The 20754-nt window shown below is 38.4% G+C and overlaps 1 protein-coding gene and 1 long non-coding RNA gene across 4 annotated transcripts in view; one reads left to right on the plus strand and one right to left on the minus strand.

Moving 5' to 3' along the window:
* Positions 1-2954: 2954 nt before the first annotated feature.
* On the plus strand, positions 2955-4622 carry LOC147757007 (uncharacterized). Its single transcript, XR_015324592.1, has 2 exons — positions 2955-3180; positions 3494-4622. It is a non-coding gene; the product is annotated as an uncharacterized LOC147757007 (long non-coding RNA).
* A 464-nt stretch (positions 4623-5086) lies between these two features.
* The window catches only part of LOC111246188 (uncharacterized), a 32501-nt gene continuing 16833 nt past the window's right edge, over positions 5087-20754 (minus strand). For all 3 annotated transcript variants that reach the window (XM_086985577.1, XM_022795382.2, XM_022795381.2), the window contains exons 15-29: positions 19657-19798; positions 18101-18225; positions 15684-15787; positions 15441-15480; positions 13181-13355; positions 12661-12846; positions 11344-11438; positions 10308-10530; positions 9933-10133; positions 8633-8971; positions 7724-7997; positions 7115-7275; positions 6010-6192; positions 5592-5678; positions 5087-5435 (exon numbers count right to left, since the gene is read on the minus strand). In XM_086985577.1, the coding sequence (XP_086841703.1) occupies positions 5245-5435; positions 5592-5678; positions 6010-6192; positions 7115-7275; positions 7724-7997; positions 8633-8971; positions 9933-10133; positions 10308-10530; positions 11344-11438; positions 12661-12846; positions 13181-13355; positions 15441-15480; positions 15684-15787; positions 18101-18225; positions 19657-19798 (2526 nt within the window). In that variant the 3' untranslated portion in view covers positions 5087-5244. The remainder of the gene's footprint in view (positions 5436-5591; positions 5679-6009; positions 6193-7114; positions 7276-7723; positions 7998-8632; positions 8972-9932; positions 10134-10307; positions 10531-11343; positions 11439-12660; positions 12847-13180; positions 13356-15440; positions 15481-15683; positions 15788-18100; positions 18226-19656; positions 19799-20754) is intronic.

Raw genomic sequence — 20754 nt, forward strand, 5'->3', positions numbered from 1 at the left:
GCAGTAGAAAAACATCTTACACAGTTCAGCTAAAAAAACGCGTCCATGATACCAAGGTAGGTTGTAAAGGAATGCCAGGAAACCGGTTTGTGACAAGCCGTGTAAAGGAACTACTCGGACCGTTCGAGCAGAAGAAAACATCGATATTTTTTTCTGAGATAGTACGAAGAAGATATCGACCACCTCGAATCAACATTATGCACAAAAATGGTCGCTTCGTGTACAAAACGACACTTGGACATTCACTATCATCTGTATAAAGTGCAGCTCACTATGCGAACGCTTCCGCCAGAACACATAAACCCCATAAAAGAACTGGCCTGGACGGGTGACTGCTTTCGGTGCAGACGGACATGTTGTGATTAATTGTCTCTTTTGAAAAGTAAAGCCTATTCAAGCAATAACAAAGGGCGAATGTCCAGGTAGTAGCAATCGCTCAATATGTAACCGCAAGTTCTGGCGGAGCTGTACTGCTCTAGTTCCAGCAAAATCTGAAAGGCTATCTAACCAAGATTTTCGACACGAATATATAATTTATGCTAGCTGAAACTGGCTTTTAAGTGTAGTCAAGTTCACTGAGGATATTGAAACGTTTTGTACATCTCGAGGAAAGACGATAAGGGGCCGTAGGTTAGGGGATTACGTTTGGCAAATAAGGACACAAGAAACATCTACCAAACATTCGACTCATTAAGTAACGAATATAGCTTTGAGCGAGTAGAGAGCCAGTAATAACACTGTAATCGTATAGTTTTGTGAGTGCATACATTTGCCTTTTTTTAGATGTCCTCTATTTTTATTTCAACTACAGGAAAATTTGACATGTAACCGAAGCTAGCCTAAAGAGTGGTAATCTGTCTGGTAATAAAGATTGACGTGTGACGAACGAGATCAAGCTCGCAGACTTGAACCAGTAAAAGAACATCGAAGAGTGGCCCAAATCAAAATAAGGAGCCGTGCAAAAAATAGGCAGGCTTCTAGCTATGGAAATACCTAATTTTTGGCATCTATCATAGAACGGAACCTTTAGGAAAGTATGATATGTTTGCATTCATTTGAAGTAAGCTAATTATCATTCGTGTGTTGCAGCTCAGTGGAAAGACTTCTACTGAAGTGGATAATTAAAAATTAAGATAATCATTCTGTGTGGCAGAACGCAATAGCGCGATGCTTATCAGAACAACTTTTAGTTCGATACTCATATACAATTAAATAGTTACCAGTTGGAAAAATCAAGTTTGCGTTAAGCTTAGGTAGGGTCAAGACTGAGGCGTGAAGTCACGTTAAAGCAACAAATAGACGGCCGAATACCGAAAACCTGTATAGAATCTGGTTAATTTATTTATGCAATTATTATATGGTTTGACGCGGTAAGCTACTCGTATAACTGCAGTTGACAATGGAAGCTGACAGCTTGTCCTATTTGACCTAATTTTTTGGAAAAAATAGAACACAATGCAACATCATTTTGTGTATAATATTTTCGTTCGCCTAGTAAAAAATACCTTAAATTTTCACAGATAATAAACGCAATGGGGTAGTGTATCAGTTATGCTCTTGGTGTTTTTCCATAGTAGGAACTATTGTTTAATTCTGCATTTCAAATTGGTCACCGAAAAGAGTCTAGGCAATGCTGTTGGTTGTATTTTCACGATTTATAGAATTGCAGGGAGAATCTACGTTGCTTGAACTCCTCCAGCGAGAACACAGTTCTTAGTAAAGCATTGACAGTAAAGTCGTAATGATCTTATTTACAACAAAGATTCGCGTTACCATCAAACATTTAGGTGTAAGTCATTTGCAAACTATAAGCCTGTCGAGCAGAGGTCATACATACACAATTACGTATAGTGTTTCCTACTTTGATAGGTCGCCTTCCGTTTAGTAAATAATATTAAATAAATATTAGGTAAAAGTGCCATTCACGTAGCTGGTGAGCTGATGCTCTGAAGTGCCTCTGCGGAAAACCCGTGCTTTTAAGATGTCGGAGAAAATCTTGTCTATTGTATGCACATCTATAACGATGGCTTTTAAATGCGGCCTAAACAACCGTTTTTAAATATATAGATTTATACCAAAACCTTAGAGACTTCATAGTTTAGCTCCCATAAACCAAATGATAGTGTTTTTAGGGATAAATGTTTTTTTTTTACAGGTTGCCTAAAGCTTGACCTCTAAAGCACATGTGAGCGCGTCATTGCGGTGACCTAAAACAGTATAAAAAAAAAATAGATCCTAGTATAGTTCGGCGTACTAGGCTCTATTTAATTGAGTACGGCTCGTACTTAATTGAGTATCCGTATTTCTAAAATAGCCTTATGGTTTCAGAGGATTCCTTATCCTAAGTGTGTGATTCTTGTGAACACTACCTTTGAGATTATAGCTAATTAGAAGAATCCCATCTGTCCATATGCTGGACTAACTATCGCTGCAGGAAAGTGACCTTTCCCATGATTCCCTGCCGTTTTACCATTTATACATTAATTCAGGACATAATATATATGAAAAAAAACGGCATTATTACGTCTGGACGACTGCAGTTTACACAGCACGTACGACTATTACTATGAAGCCCCCTCTTCCAATGATCGCAATGCAAAACACTGTTATGTTATATACGCTGTTTTTTTCTAAGTTAATGTTTGCATGCTTCTCCAAAGCCACTTTTCTCTTCTTTAATTTGCCTGGATCTTTTCTCTAAGCGTAGAATTAAACCATTCTATGTCAAACATGGCAGCAAGGTAATAAAGCTTCGTTTATTTTACGTGGCTCACACGAACCATGTAAATTATATCCATTTTTCAAATAGTAGAGATTCGTTATCGCTATTGTGAATAGACAGCGTCATCATTATGTTTTATCGTTCACCTAATTTGATACTGTTCAACATCTCTAAGTTTCAATTGAAGTACTAGTTTATTAATAACAAAATTGTTTGTGTTTGGAGGAGATTTGACATGGAGAACCTGTCGGAGCGAGTATCGACTCCTTTGATTGCATGATCATAGCGACGCGCAATACCGAACAGTAAAGTCTATAGGGCTAAGAGAATTGGCGCCACAGCTCAAATGGATTACATCGTATCACTAACGTCAACATAGGCTTTCCCAACTCCAATATTGGATTTTGTCTAGAATCAAGCATGAAGCTTCCTCACATTGTCTCGGCACATATGTTCAAGTTAGTCAGTTTTACTTTACACTAGAATTTATGGAAGTTGATGTTACCTATAAAAGCGCACACCAGATTATAGTAAGCCATGCGATTCAAGGCCTTCTTGTCAGTCTAATTTCCTGCAAACTTTTATCGTATGCTCCTTAAATGCCAGCACACGCTGAATCAGGCCGTCGATAGTTTTTCTGGTATAAATAACGATCGGAACTTTTCCCTGGTCGCTAGACACGGGCAGAAAACGCAGAAAATAGAACGCTATAAAACAGAAAATAATGTCAATAAGGAATGCTACAATATCTGTTATATGTTTTTGTCTTAGGTGTTCAGAATCGAACAAAGAAAAGCTTCTACAAATAGAAAACATCATCTCCGTCAAAAACCGAGTCAATGATTGTGAGGTATTAGCGTCGGAACAGGTACCAAAACAGGCATACGAATTAGACCAATGATTTTAGTTTGTTAATACATATATAAAAATAAGTGACCGCTTTTAAGCTGTTACTTTTGAAACGGTTCAGTAATCGGAACGTAATTTATTGACGGTTCCTTTGACTTACGCCATCCTTTGCTAGGAAATTAAGGCCATATATTAAGGCACTATAAAGATTCCAATGCCGCCTAGTTTGACAGTTATGACCGACGATAGAGAAAGAAAGAGAGAGCTCGTGACCAATACGATGCACCCATCATTCGTTTATCGTCTATACCTTAGTCCTCCATAATTAGGCATGCGTTGTTCGACCTATCGGGAAGCTCCTAAAGCGCGAATGGACCTAATGATATCGCGACGTTGTCGTTTTATTGACGTAAATATCGGTCGGGGGGCTGCAATAGGAAAATATGCGCCGGTCAGATCAAGAACCGTCGTAGCAATCGTCTCCTCTTTAGCTAAGGCTTTCACGAGGAAACAATATCCTTGATTGTAGAATGAATGATAGAACGTTTGGTCCATCCGACACTAGTCGACGTCCACACCATCGCTTTCACCTTTCTTGACCCGATTTTCACGACTGTTCATAATCGAATAGGTTTCCTAAATTAGACACTATATTCTAGCAGTGCAACAGAGAACGCTTTATCTCGTTTGAAATATGCGGTTCGGCACGAAAAAGTACCAATGAACTGTCCTTTTTAGCTGGTTGATGTTTTAGCTTTGTTTGCTAGATAATCTAATAACATATAAGACAGCACCTACCTGCTAAATCTACCAAATGCACCAAGGTACACTACACGTTTTTAACAGAGTAATATAATTTATTTTATATATATCGTTCTAGTACCTGTCGCAAGATGCTTCGTGTACATGATCATTGAAGCTGCGATAACCTATTTTCGCAGTTTTCTTACACTACGTATGCTAGGCATACGTACGCACGTACATACGTGCATACGTATGCCTAGGGGGTCGCAATACAATCTTTTAGAAAAGCTCATAATAAAAAAATATAGAAAGACATTGTTAGCCCGAAAGTCAAGAAAAAACACCTCGTTTTTTAGTCCACACAAGATAATCCATAGTTTAGTAAGCTAATAGTATTATGTAGGTATTTTGTTTGTTTAGTATTACATTAGATTGCTTTTTTTCTTATTATTTCGGTAGTGTAAGTTTTTATTATATCTACAATAAGCTCTGTCGAAACCTAAATGCTAAGTAAAGAATAGTTATTCCTGCATAAAAAATGTTTTTATAGCATTGTAGTGCTTAGACTACGTTCCTAGCAGCAAGAATCTTAATTATTTAACTGTAACATCCGCCGCAACCCTTACGACTATTAAACACGTCAATTTCAGTAATCCGTACGTTGGAGCTCGCCCTATAAGCTGTTTCTAGCTAATTGGTGGCTAATTATTGACTAACAGTTGCTTGACAGGTTTCACTCATAGCAGGACCAACCAAACAGAACAAGGTAGACGGAAAATAACGTTTATTTATTGAACTTTATTTAAACACTTGACAAATCGACTCAATTGCAAAAGTTTAGACTATGATCATGTAAACAAATAATGAAACAAGCTCGATTTCAGTTATATACGTCACAAAAGTATCCAATTGATGCCGTTGCGTCAAAGTCAGATAGTATCAGCTTGGTGATTTTTATTAGTAAGCGCATCAATGAGATAAAGTAATCGTCGTTTTCCCGACACGTAGCCGATCTTGATCTCTTGCGCTGATGTAAGCGTTTCTATAATGGTTCGTTTGGCTTCATTAATGTTTCGACACGTTACATTTTTGCCCCGTATGTGAAACTCACACAATGCACCTATGCATTACGAACATACCAATTTATTATAGAATATTATATGATCTTCTTTTATATCACTCTATAACTGAAACATTCAAGAACTTTTGCAACCGTATGTGCTTCGAATGTTTTGAATCATTTATGAAGAAGAAAACCAAGTATTGCGATACTTACCAGCTTGCAGGACAAGCCTTGCATATGGAAATTTGGCGCTCAAAACTTTGAGGACAAAATCTCTTTGTTGCCTGAGTATGTTCGCATCTGCAGATAAAATGAACACGAGGTAGTACATATTGTATAATGATATGTAATAGCTATACCTTACAGAATACAAATAGTTCTGTTACAGCTGTGTTCGCAGGACTTAATATACTTCTTATTTTAATAATACTTATTTAATATAAATATATACTTCAATTCGCTTGTTTTATGATACGTATTTAAATACAGAATTTGTTGACGGACTGTTATTAATTATCCACGAATCATCTATAAATCAGTGTTATTCATTAAAAATCAAGTTTCGACTTTAACTGTGTATGAGGCACACAGCTTTCTCGATTTGAGACAATCGTAGATATTTAATACGTACATTTTGTATCATTTACTACCGGGGCGTTTAGGCGAACAATAATATGGTATCCTATGTCAATAGACAGAAGATCAGGCAAAGTTCGAATCGTAACGAGTTCCCCGGCCGCGAGAACGGCAGCTCGATCCAACTCCAGCGACAACGCATCGTCGAGGGAAGACGAAAACACCAAAATGATAGAATCTAACAGACAAAGATGAAAATCTATCATATAATAATTTCAGTTCTACTGAGCAATCGGGAAGCCCATTGAGCATAACAGAACAAAACTACAAAGGCTGAACACGGACAGCCGAATGAGCTGCTTCTTGAAATGATAGCCTTCTATCTTTTTATTCGACTAATATAATAAAAATAGTATAACAAAACAAGTACACATTCAGCGCGACGCATCTAATGATGGGAAAAAGGTCTGCCACTTGAAAAAAGGCCAAAGATATAGAGACAGATATATAGATTTTACCTTGCTTCTTATTTGTCGGGTAGCACTTACTTTTATATGTAAACCTGGGAGTCATGCGACACTACAAGCGATACTCCCTTCATCCATATCTATTTTCATGTGAGGCAATTTTTTTTTCTAACTGTACGTTTACATCTGGCCCAAACCCTCGGAATATGTTTCCACTTACACCTGTGCCCTAGGAGTAACCTTAAACGTAAGGCGTCGTTTTCATATGTTTGTAGCCGTTAAGCATTTCAAGGTTAACCCGAGACGAGATAAAGTCTGTCCCATATTTTACATATATTCAGGACAACAATCCCTTAGGTGCGTAGAGCTCTTCTTCTCTGTTAGTGATATGATACACATACTATGAAATGAAATAATAACACACCAGACGAACATGCGTTGCCTAAATTTAGATGAGAAATGTATGAATGAGACCAAATAGCTGGGCTCGTACCAGTTTGTGCACGCTGACGACGCTTTCTGCTTAGCAGACGATATCACGTTAGCAGTGAAGTACTATTATCCTCTGGCCGATCACGTGTAATAATGGCTGCTAGCTAGTACACGTTTTCTTCTACAAGATTTCTTCCATGTGCGTGCTAGCGCGGCTATTATAGAAGGTTTGACTTTTCTCTAGAAAAAAAAACCACTAACCTTTAGACTTCAACGAGTTAATGGCATTGCAGATACGCTCCCTGTCCTGTGCTTCAACCAAATCAAGCGGATCGTTTAGAATTATTAGCGCAGGTATTCCAATGAACGCCGAGGCTATAGCCACAAGTTTTCGCTTACTGTGCGATATCGACTCAATAGCCCTGCAGACACACGAAGAAGTCAATGGTAACACACAGCCACAGCCTCATCACAATACTCATGCATTACGACGGTTGTATATTATAAATCTTTAGCAAATACCACATATACTTGGAAAATGATAAGATGTGATAGGAAGTGTGTACTAAAGTACCTGTTTTTCAATAGCAAGCTCAATAGAGCCGAAGGCAGTGCCCTGTGAAATTTCTTATAAGCATTATATCGACTGTAACACCGACGGTCCTTCTGTTACGACTAAGAATCAGTTAACACTAATGCTAAGCCTCTAAATATTGTATTGAAAGGTTAGAGAGGCCAGGTCGTTAAATTGGTTGAAATTCGATGTCTTAATTTCCAACCAACTTCTGGGTCATAACTTGTTTGCTACAAGTAACTGAATCGCAACACTATCAACTTTAAAAACTGAAAAAAAAAACATGCTAGACGTACATTTTTCGTACATCCTCAAGTCCAAAGACTCGAATCACAAGTTCGAGATGGTATCCTTGCCAGGGACCTGGAACTTCGCGAATTGTGTTGAACAGATTAAGATAATCTTCAACGATCGCTTGGTCGGGCAATCTATCTGTACTATGAGCAACGCCGATTAGGGTACGATGCTTAAATTCGAGAGGAATACGGCGTCCGGAAATATACACCTCACTGCCATCGTCAAAGTCCAGAATTCCAGCAATGCCTTCAAACAAGGTGGTACGGGTAAAACCTAAAAAATATAACGGTGTTTAGACTCCACGGTATGGACATTTCCAATGTACTGATAAATAGCAAACAAATGTTCAGCCACCCCAAAATTCGCGAATTTCTTTCCATAGTAAATGAACTTTAGACAAAGTCTGGATTCGTTTAGAAGGCTTCCAGAATTAGCTAGGTAACTGCTACATCGAAATGTATGTAATCGTTTCAAACTCGACCTATGTAGTACTCTATAAGCTAGTACTATACAATAGATGAAGTGGCAATATGGCTTGACCGAGAAAAATGCGATTTCCTAGATACAAGGGATAAACAAGATGGCAACGAATACAAAGGGCGGATGATACAAGTATTCTAGCGTCTTGTAGGTCTGTTGAAAACAACTCAGATAACTCAGCCCAACAAGATTTCTCCCGACAGCCTTTGAAGCAATACTCAAATGTAAGTATATGTAAGTTATATTTTGGATATCTTAGAAAATTCAAATGTCTGCTACTTATCTGTCAATCATTTGTAAGCGAAAGTGTAAGAAATAGTTTCAGTGAAGAAAAAATATTCATCGTGCAAAGTTAGTCAACGATACTCTGTCGCTAGAAACATATTACCCTGTCGTATTGTCCCCTATAAATAATCTGATAAACGCACCGCTCTTTCCTAAAACAACAACCAGTTCGCCAGGCTTCGCTGAAAAGTTGATATCTTTGAGCACGAAGTGGCCCTCCTCGTAGATGCATACATTTCTAAGCAATAATCCGTTCCAAGAATGAGGCTTAATTAGGTTTACGTCCTCTTTTTCTATCATACTGAAATAGTCACCATGACATTGTCGCTTCTGAAGGCGCATCTGGGCTGCTACCTCGGGATCATTAGCCCCAGGGCAGCGGGTTGTTTTTCGCAAGGCATACCGTGAAGACAGGATTTGTACGCTGTAGAAAATTATATGCAGCACTACGAGAATGACGGTACTTACTGTTCGATCCAAGCCTCCAAATATAAGAAAAGACAAAAAACATATGACCGCAATTTAGTCTAATATTAGTAGATATCAAATTAGTGATTTAAATCTTCAAGTACATCTAGATGTAAGTGTGTATATCTTTGCGCTTTTAATTTATGAGTCGATATTCTACTATCATGTAATGTTTTACAATCGATGAATCATTTTGATATGTACGTACCCTAGGGTCTTCGTAATCTCACAATCGTTCATGTGACTGGCTGTGACATATAAATGGATAAATAGTGGACGCAGTTTTTTACCCTAGAAGAAGTAGACTATCTTCAGTCCGATCATGAGCCCTTTAAGTGTGTTAGACTACTTATAAATAACGCTTAACAATGGAGGAGAAGTTACCAGAGAGTTCAATTGCCTCAATTTCTACCTGACAACATTCCGTAAGTTCACATGTAGCCATCTAGTTGAACTACAAATTGAAACAGCGATATGCCTCTGGGTTTGTATCAGCTCACGAAATATTGATAACATTTGAAATTGGTGTATGCCTGTCTTCGTGCCATCAATTGATTGTACTTTCAGGCAAAAAATAGACCACGGAAAAACCATGCTAGGAATCGTTCCAATCTTGCCACTTGATACTGTAGAAAAGGAAGATTCAGTATCATTTTTGCTTTTTCAGCTCTCTATGATATACTTTTCATTGAAAAAAAATATGTAAAATTAAACTATTCACGTACCTGCACGTAAATACCGGCAAGTGCCTTAATACCTAATCGTCATCAAGGCACCAGTGGATCTACTGAAAGCGTAATAGTTGGAATCGTGAAAATGAATTAAAACAGATTTTCTTTTTTAAAGTGACTACATAAGCCGGGGGTGTGCTGATTATACAGATATTTGTTTTAACGGTAAAGTGTTGTTCCTTGGTTGTCTAGGTGATCGTTTTAGTGACTTTGAACTAATGTGGTCGTTTCTAATTAAGCGTACCTGGCAGGTCTGCACGTAAATTGCTATATGCGTCGATGCTCCAAGCAAGACAGCTATGATCACCGGCCGGGCACGTATTTGCGCAACAATGCTTAGCTAACGCCGGATAGTATGGGCAAATGATCTCGGTGATATCAGGCTTCAAACAAGCTTTGGAAAGGAATATCGATATATGCAGGCGGCGCAGAACGAGCACCATATCTAATATCGCAAGGAGAAACAGACAACACCGGAAAAAAAAAAAGCAATTCTCATTTTCCAATAGGCAGCTAGACAGATAAGGTTAGATAATAGCATTAAATCCTAAACATCTACATACAAAGCGAACGATGCCTTCAACAGGATATTTAACCACAAGTAAAAGATTTTACGAACGGTACGCCGGTAGAATTACTGATGCTCCGAGTAGAAATACTGTAACATCGCACCCCATTTCATAAAGGAATATCTCGGCAAGGAACAGTAAAATGCTGACGACGAGATTGATCAGCAACAGCATCGGCAATAGATCATGCCGCAGCCACCGTCTGAGCGGCAACGTCGAAATAAACGCTGACGTAATGCCAGCTAGCCCAGAGCTCAGAAATACGGTCCCAACCTGAGAATTCAAAAATGCTTTCTTTCAGTTATCTTTAACATGTGAATATTATATCTCACATAATTTATCTGAACGCCCTTTTAGTCTGCCAAAATGCGCTATGTGATTTTTAGTTTCTGTCGTGAGTAACTTATAGTGAAAATAATGAGCACAAATAGAACTAGTCAAACATGGAAATAAGTGGATCCGCTCGGTCCGATCCATTAGCTTGAGACACGATAGCACTGAGCCATAACCTTGTGTGCGTATAAGTCGAATGTAGCAGTAAGATAAACGTAAGGATTCCCATTTGAGGCAATGGTTAATTGCGATACTGGAGAAGAAAGGTGGAACGTGGCAATGACAGGCAACTTTAAATGCTCTGAAATGCTTGGCCATGAATCTTATTCTAGTCATTATAAGAGTCTTCATCTGACTTCAGAATCGTAGTGTATCTGCTGCTGCTACTGCTGCTGCTGCTGCTGCTATGGGCAGAGTCACAGTTTCATTAACAGAGAACACCGGTTGCTCGTTCAGACAGCTATTTTGCATCAACCTTTTGCATCTTTGTTACGTCTTCTTTAGAAAGCAACAGTTAATATGGATACGTATACATTTAACGCACCTTAGAAGGGTAGCATACCATTACAATATTAGCAATTAGTATAGATTTACTAGGTTAGATTGATTTAACTGGTAGGTATGGCGCCCATGATCATGGCAATGAACCACAAAAATCTGCTGTCATGCAAAACTATAGTTTTGAGTACATTCATAACGGAATCCTCCGAAAAATCAAGCTACTAACGTCCAAGTATTCGAAAATTCACAGACCTTCATAGAAAAGTTACGTAGCATTTCTAAGTTCAGGAGGATTTTCATATGCAGCGTGACCATTCTGAATTCGAAGAACAGTAGCACAAGTCCGTCTGCAAATCAACGGTTCTTCTGCGTTACTTCCTTCAACAAGCGATCGTTCAGTAACTATGAAGGGTCGAAACGGGAAGCGTGTCCGCGTTACATTAACTATAGCTCGGCGAAAGCTATTATATTTATTTAGTTATACGCATAAATCCAATTGTTCTCAGTAATTGTTATGTAATAGCTCTCACGGAAGCCAGTCATTATATCTCACAAATTAGCAAGTGAATTATTTCTCTCAAGCAAAAAAACACTTATCTGTAATATATACCAATAGTAAGAGACGCACTAAGTAATTTTAGAAGTATCAGGCGGATACCGCCACGAAATTTAAGTTGAGCTACTCTAAACCGGAGCGTTTGGATCTATGATAAGCCAAAGGGTTTAAATTAGCGGTTGTTACACGTTGTCCTATGAAAACGCTTCTAGAAGTCACAGAAAAATCTAGGGTTTATCAAAAAGTTTCAAATTTTTGTCTATAAAGTCTGCTTGTTGGACTACTTTTTTGTAATTTCTTATCTGGTTTTTTGTTTAATTGTTTATTTTCAATTTCTTTTTAACTTCGACTAAACTTAGTCATGGCCGATAGAATAACTTAAAATATTTTGAAAGTAACTTTTTCAGAGCCAACTATGTCTAAGATAAGAGATTTTGCGCTTTTCTATAATTTTTCTTTTATGAAGCTACGATTTTTGGTCAAAGTACCTCGGTATACGATTGGCGTCAGGCTTCAATCTAACCGTCTCATACTCCGATGTTCAAATGCTAACATTATGTTAAGCGGCAAAAAGGGTTCTTACTAAGCTTTAGTGCCTAAATTACTGCGCCTTGGGCTGCTAGGTTAAGCCAGCTATTAAATAAGATGTGCGGAACATACGAAAAACGATTTGCACGTCACTCAGAGCATGGACTCCTCCTCTCTAAAAAAAGAATTGCTGAAAAAAGATGCCACAAGACAGCCATGTCTATAAGGACACGGTGCAACTTCGAAAAAATTGCCTAAATTGAACGGTTTGAGGGTACATTTGACGCTTGGAATCTCTAAACTATGCCTGTTGTTGTCACCAAACTACGGTTGGGCATGTCTTGTCATCTGGCAAGTGTCATCCTGTTTAATGTATTATAGCAGTCGAAGCTTGCATGTCGCATAACATATTCATGAATATAATCACATATTAGGTTATGCCGCATGTTAGAACAGCATATAAGGACGTTTCGTTTACTACGCACTTTTAATGATAGCAAATGTAATGATTCCGATCCAAAAGGCGGTCTTTCGAAGTCCAGCCTGAAGAAGGCGCGCCTTGTTGAAAAAATCGTGTGAGCAAACGAAACAATATATATCAATTGTTACAAGCGTCGTTGTAATGAGCAGGTAGCCAAACTGTGAGCTCCAAAAGAGGGCCATCAGGTTATCTGCAACGTTGATTAGGATATTCGCGATATTCTCATTAGCAAAACCGTATATTTATGCACACTGAGCGATTCTGTCATGCTTTCTGTACATCTAGCGTCTTCAAATGAAAACAAATACCTCTACATCAGCCTGCACTTAAACTTAGGTCGCTGCCAGCTATAGTATTATAGTATATTATTATTATATATTACAATATAGCTATATTATAAAGTAACAAAGGACTCGCACTTAAGCAATTTTCGGACCCTTTTGCGCAGGTCACTGAAGGCGAAGCAGAAAGTTTATTAGATTTATAGCGATAGAAGATTTATAGCGAATTGTAATGCCACGTACTCGCTAGTAGACGAATCAGGTTGCTATGTGAAGTTTCATGGTAGTACCAATTGATCCGATTGGCCGGCGCGAAGTAAGCATTGTATAGGCGGCCGAGAAATACGGCGAGATCACGCACATTTGTCACAGGTGCATGCAGAATATGAGTATTGTTTTTCGTAATCTCCAGACAAACCTGTTTAAGATAATTAACACAAGGCCTGAAACTTCTTAAAAACACGAGGCGTATCAATCTAATAATAAATGCATTCCACTATAAAACCGTTAATTAATTAGTAACTTATCGTGTGTTACTATGAAGCGCAACAGTCAGCCTTTTCTATGACCCGCAATGATTTAGCGCCACCTTCCTGTGGTAACGCTCATCTACGAAGAAATAACAGTTGAGCAAAAGAGAATGATGGGCCCTTACTATTAACCCTGGAATGTTTGGGGAAGTATGGCACCGATGTGCTAGCTAGCTTAAAGGATAAAAGGATTAAGTAGACAAATATGTTCTCAATTTTTTTAGACAAGTTCTATCCTGCAGTTGCAGGGATGTGTTCATAAATATACAAAAAAAGAGATTTTCGCAAGGTGCTGAAAATAGATTAACAGAAACATGACCAAGACGATTGGTTACCAATTCGACTGCGATAACGGCGTTTGCAGATAAATATCTGCATTCAACTTTAGACGAGACCCGAAGGAGTCTCGCTACAACGAGAAAACCCTTTGGACCTATCTGTATATCGACAGATCTCTTACACTTCTGAACAAACCCGGCAATAACTCTGACAACCGCTGCCTTAAACATCGTATATTGGCATCCTATGATCAACTTCTAAGTATATACATAGATTGGCCTTCTTGCGTATAAACCTGAAGCGAGACGAACTTAAGAGAGAATTTTTTACAATAAGCTAGGCAAAAAAATGACAACCCTTCCCTTAAGCACGAGCGGTTCCCTTACTACGACAATTATACTGTGAATCTAGAGTGTTGAAATGAACCAATCTGGCTCAGAACGTTTCTGTTTAGCCAGGTGACCTGTAAGTAGTTAAGTGGTACAAAAAAATAAAACAATTGTTACATAAGAGCGGACAAAAAGTATTGAGCCAATTATGGGTGGTTTTACATCAGCATGGGATTTTTCTCACGCCATTGGTACCCGTCGAATAAAATCCGCGTCCGCAATATTGAACTCTCATCAAGACCTTCTGTTCTGCTTATCATGCAGTACCATCATTATATCTCTAGATAACCCGTTCTTTGTCTCATTGCTAAATTGATTCCATCAAGAATGAGATATTTAAATAGTATAAACATGTATCTGAGCGGCACTATGAACTTGAAAGGGTATTTGAGAAAGGCAACCAGACACCGCAGAAAATGTGTGGCTCTACAACTGCTCCTATGAGGAAAAGTTGTGTACCTTCCAATATAGATCAAAAGTATATATGGAATTTACTGCAACCTCAATAGTTTTTCGGCCAAAACTATATTCTGGGCTTAGTTTTTAAGATCTTGCTTACATGCTTTTCGAGTCAATCCACTATCTTGTACAAGTTCTACGAAACACAGTCGTTCAAAATTACAGCCACCACAACAGAAAGCTCACAAGTGACTAGAGTCTTTCTTAAAAAGGTCTTCTTAATTGCCGGTAATTCCTAGCTATTTACCAATCATCCTAGAACAGCGTTGTAATGAGAGTTAAACCTAAGGTAAGTATAAAAATATAAGTGTATGAACTTCAGCTAAAAAGAACCCAACCCGAGAGCATAGAGTAAATAAAAAAAAAAAAGATCACAAGAAAATGATTGGAAAGTAGACAACCTGAAGAGATAAAACACACAGTTTTTTGAGGTAGATTCAAAGTGTTTGGAAAACTACGCAACCTTAATGTAAGACAAACTAAGGTTGATAGTTGCTTAGAAAGCCTGTCTTGCAATATTTCTGTACTTTTTAATCTAATTGGTATATTCTAGTACGAGCATTCGTAATTAAAAAGAACTAATAAGAATGAACTCATTCTCAGTTTCGCGAAAAATGAACCTCATCATTCCCTGAATATTCAGCCAAACTTTGAAACAATCTTTTTTCTGGATTACTTATTTTCCTTTACCTAATTACTAAACATATTACAGGAAAAGAACATGAAAATAATGTGTGTTTTCTAATTTCCGAGAGGTTTGCATGATCTTCTGGCAATTCCGTACGAGCTAAATCATATGACATAGATGAATATAGAAGAATAGAATTTATTTGAAGTTCTAAATACCTGCCCTAACTGATTGGGTTCGGACGACACATTTGGCACCCTGTGATGAACGAAAATAGACAGTAAAAAGTAAACATATTATTTTCAAAGGTATAACGCGCGTCTAGTGGCCATATCAAAAAGTCCTAATTAAACGTTGTTCGAGCCTCGTACCGAGGAAAAGAAGTAAATATTTTTTTAAACACCTAGGCCGTATGACATTCTTGAATTTTTAATTTAATAATTTAAATAAATTTAGTTTACTTAATATCCTGGAAGAGTTCCAAGATCCGATCTCTGTTTTGGGACCGAAGGTAAGATTCGTTGTTGCAGTAGACGCCCCACAACTTTTTATGGAAGCTATGCATCTGTAAAATAGATAATGCGTTTGTTCCGACCGGTTAGCCTCTTATTATCGCAAGAAATGTCAAAGCATCACTGAATATTGAGCACGACCGATTCCGTCAGGTGTTATTCTAAATATACAAATATAATCTTCACACTAACATGGAAACCAATAAGAGAGGCACATTACTTTTAAAAGCAAATCGAATCCTTATTAGAACGTAGAATGCAACTGCGTGATCTCATCTCTGGGGTACTTGTTTACGAAAAAAAACTTTTTTCCTTTTAAAGCCGTGGAACGAACTTCCTACGAGCGACCTTTAATGGTGATAATGATTTAACTGCAACGACCAAAAGAGTATCTTTGTTCAGCCAAGCATATTGACCACAAGCCCGTAATTCAAACAAGCGATTACCAGGAATAGGCTATATACCGAGTACTCTATCGGAACCCGATCAAGCTTTAGCGGGCTGTCCGTCGATAAAAGCTTACGTTCATTCGCCAGTTGTCTCCAAACAAAATAATAATGAATTTATTACGGCAAAATTTAAAAGAAGATCAGCTGTTATCTAATTTCTCCTTTCTGGGCGAACCCTCTATTTGTTTTCGAGCGGTTTTTCAAAAAAAGGTAAAAGGACAATTTCCGTGAGCCACACCAAAAGATCTTAACAGGCTTTCAGGTTAAGGACCTTGAAAATTGACCAAAGTTGCTCGAAAATAATTTTTGAGACTTCTCGATCTTTTATACAGAAACTAAGTGCAGTTTTAGGCAGGATAATATAAATTGCCGGTCGAGTCGTCCACGCAAACTCAGGCCGTCATGTTGAGCTTCTGCACCTGTCAGACTCTTGGCCTGTTATCAACATAAAATCTAAATCCGTTAGATTGTAGCATGTCTGAACAACACTCTAACGAACCTTCACTCAGCAATACCGTTTGACATAAAGCTACTGGATCATATCATATAGATCTATATAGATTATATAGGCCAATATAGATCAAATTGGAGAAAAATATTTTGAAAATAATAGTGAGTGGTTTCTGATAATAGTGAGTGGAAAATGTAGCAGCAATCAAATAGTATTTAGCTTGAACGAACACGACCCGCAGGCGTGACAACTCTAGCACCTTGTTGAAGTATGTGTTTCTGTGTCAATAACTTAAGAAACAACTTGAAAGATACGAAATTTCTGGACCATTTTATAGAGGCTCATTGAATTTACCATTTATCTCAAGAATAGTGGAAAGGCTGAGAAAATATTTAGTAAAAATGTACATTTGCCAGCGTGACCTGTTTTGATGGACAGCTGCTTTTGACTGTAGGCAGAAATACTAGTAAATTTAAGCAAGCCGATAATTTTTTTTATATATTTTTTATATATTTATATATATTTTTTTCTATACATGTACAATTACGATGATTTCAAGCTGTGTTTAGGGCAGAAACTGCCGTGTGGCTTCATTCTGTTAACACTGTAGCAGTGTATGCGGAATTGTCTACCCTTTACAGTTATCTAATATGTCCAATTTGGAAAATGACGTTTATTATTATGAGACTCATTGGCCGTTATTAATTTTCTTAAATCACAATTGCTAAAATTGTTTCTATTAAACTTACAGATTTAGGGGTGCAGGATTGTAATAAATGACGGAGATAAAGGTCTCAATATAGAACACGCTTTAAATGCTTCGGAAATTTTCTTAGCATCTCAATTAACTCATAATTTTATTTTTTTTTCTAGATATGAACGGTTCTTAAAAAGTAGGAGAATAAGCATGTACTCAAGGAAAGAACATTAGATAAATAATGTTTAGACGAATTGCTATCTCATCTTGTTGATAAACGCCGGAATAACTACTACGTGAATACGCAGTGCGAGATTACGTGCGATTCTCTGCGCACGTAACCCGACTAATAATAGTCAGGTACCGGCGTTAGATAAAACAGGTATAAAGCATAGGGTACTGAGCAGAGACCTGTTCTCTTCTCAGTAACCTCTGTCCTTAATGTCAATATCGGTAGTTCGTACTTATCGATAATCGACGTTCCTGTTTCCAGTAAATAATCGTTTTCGTAATAGCTTAGAAATCGATTTTTTTTGTTACGTTTTCGATTATATATTTTACAAAGCAATTTTTTTATTGAAATCGTTATTTGTATTTAGCTAGTATCCATAAGTTAACTGGCTAATGTAAGATTTGAACTGAAAGAAGAAGTTAAAATAGCTTTAATAAAGTCCGTAACTTGAGCAATTCACATACGCGTTCTAGCACAGACACTAGGTACTCTTTTGAGCTGTTCTAGTATATACAACAATAAAACCAAACTACTAACCTGTGTTATCATTAATAGATCATGGCCGGCGTGAAACAACAGGCAATCAAGCAAGAATAAGATGCAGAGAAGTATCATTATATTTGGAAGCAGACCCCGCCGAACAAACAGAAGTGTCCACAAATCTGTCACGAATACATCCAATTCAAACACATCATATCTACATGAAATGATTTCCAACAAAATCAATATGTATAGAATGAAGCATAATGGTAAATATTTTCGCTAACATTGGGCGTGTCAAAACGTGCAGAGGTCATTTATTTACGCCCTTGATTTTAGGGCTAATACTTAAGGTGACACGTATGTATTTTCCCTTTTTCAAGACTATTTTTACTGTCGCTGTATGATAACACAAATGATACTAGGAGTCCCAGAAGATAGAGAACTATCATCAACGGATACGTGCAACTGAAAATCGATGAGCACCCGATAAACGACAGAACGAAATAGTTGGCCACGATCGTTTCATTCTATGGGGCCCCTCTGTAAATCCGTGTCGTTTCTTTCTATCATATTGGATTCGGTCCGAACGAGAAAGCTCTAGGTGGAATCGGCAAAGCCGCTGAACCACACGCCCCCCCCCCCCCCCCCCCCGGTTAAGTCCTAGCCGTCCATTGATCTTCGGCTCATTCGGATGCAAACTGTCGGCACTGCATTGAAAACCAGATTATACCGCTTAATAATATGAGTACGTTTCTAACCAACAACTGCCTCAGCTGATGTTGTTGTAGCTAACTCTCTTGTTAAATGCTGATTATCGAACCTGTTACGTGCGCAGTCGCTAAAGCTTAGTGAAAGCCGCTGGGCAAAGTGGGTTGGGCGGGGAGGCATGTCATAGATCGCTGCAGGGCCAGTGTTTCCGGCAATGCTCCCTCTGTATCTCGAGTCGAACACACGTGCATACTCCATTGAAACGGAGAGCAAAGAGGCGCATGATCGCTACAATGGCGTTTCTACGACGGATAGAACTCGAAAATTACTTTTCATACTCGCACATTATGCTTTCTGATTTCGGGAAAAGGGGAGTTTGCCAAACTACCGACAAGATTGCCGCGTCTAAAAGCGTTCGACGGTTACCAGATTTAGTATATAAAAGCGGTGGATCTCTCTGACATTAGAGCTCCACGACGTGCCACGCCCCGGCACGACTCGCAGCGGTCCCTTTAACGCTTGTAATGGCGCCTTACCGCTGCTGAGGGGTGTCTATTGACGTATGATTAGCTTGAAAAAAAAAAGGTGAGCTTTTTTTTTGCGTGCGATTAACGTGCGATCGGATATGCAAGTAAATACATCGATATAGTGACACAAGGCAGTGAGCAGTGCTTCCCAAGCTATCTCGAACAACGGCTTTAACGAAGCGGGCAACGCTGTTATCAATCCTTACGTTGGACAACCTGATCGCTGTAGACGTACAGGTGATTAAAAGTTACTTATAGTGGGTTATTTACTACCATTTTTAATTTCATATTAGCAGTAAGTATCTATAGTTAATTTTGTGAGGGACTGGGTCTGAGTATATCTTCGATAATGGCAAATATTAATTAAGCACTCACAAGCCGTGCATTGAATTTGGCTAAGCACTGTTTCAACAGACATTCGGTCGCCGAAATCGCGCAGTCCTCTCTTGCAAAAGTTCCACTTATCTCGTATATTACGATGAATTTGCCTCTGCTCTCCAAGAAGCGCCAAAGTTACCTGTAGACAAGTTTAGGGTGTGAAGACACGCTTTAATGTACTGGGAGTCTTATGGTTACCCCTGCTATGCCGCAGAAGCGCTTGTGTTGGCATAATTAACTATTAGATCTGGCCATGAGATATATTTGACCTCGTCATATTAAGAATCAGCTTATGTTAAGAAATTCATCGTCATAGAAATCACATTTTTTGGAGAGAGCCTGCCAACAATTATAACGGATATATAACGGCGTTGAGTACGCTGACGCATCTAATGATATGCCACAGCTGCATCCTTTTGTTTGGCCATGTGCCAATCAGATTAAGGGAACAAGTGCCTAAGCCGACGTTTCCGGTAACAGCTTTCTGCTCCGTAGTGTTCATTTTATGTCCAGGATTACGATCTGGTCTGTTGTTCACGCTTCTAGGCGATCTACTATTTAGTCTGAACTATTCTCTTTGGCTCCACTGTACATTTGACATAGTCTGTGTACTGGGGTTTGCTGGCTAAAAAGAATGGTCCGTCCATACCTCTGCAATACACTCTATTGCTACGTCTTTGTTTCCTAATTATGGTAGCATTTAGCGGCTATATCACAGTCATTTCGATGCGACCTTTCATTCGTCGCTAACTCAATTCGTTTTCGCCAGCATTTCTGTATCCTGATCAATTTTGAACTTCCCTAGCACCGCGTCAATCCGGTCTCAAGAGTTTCCATTATTGTTACTATAGTCTTGCCGCATAGATCAAATCTGAATTGGCCTGCTTATGTGGCTATATGCAATGACGACCAGTGTCATCTGCGAACACTTATCTTAGACACGCCATAGATTACTCTTTTCCAGAAATTTCACTATTTTTCTAGAGTTTGTCTTTGTTTATATGCTTCGACAATATTAAGAGAAGCATCCTACCCTAATCTCTAGCCACTTTTGTTATCGAAACCAGTACATGAATACTAACAGCTCCTTTCCCG

The sequence above is a fragment of the Varroa destructor genome, unplaced genomic scaffold (assembly GCF_002443255.2).
Source record: "Varroa destructor unplaced genomic scaffold, Vdes_3.0 BEIS01000003.1, whole genome shotgun sequence".
Lineage (NCBI taxonomy): Eukaryota > Metazoa > Arthropoda > Arachnida > Mesostigmata > Varroidae > Varroa > Varroa destructor.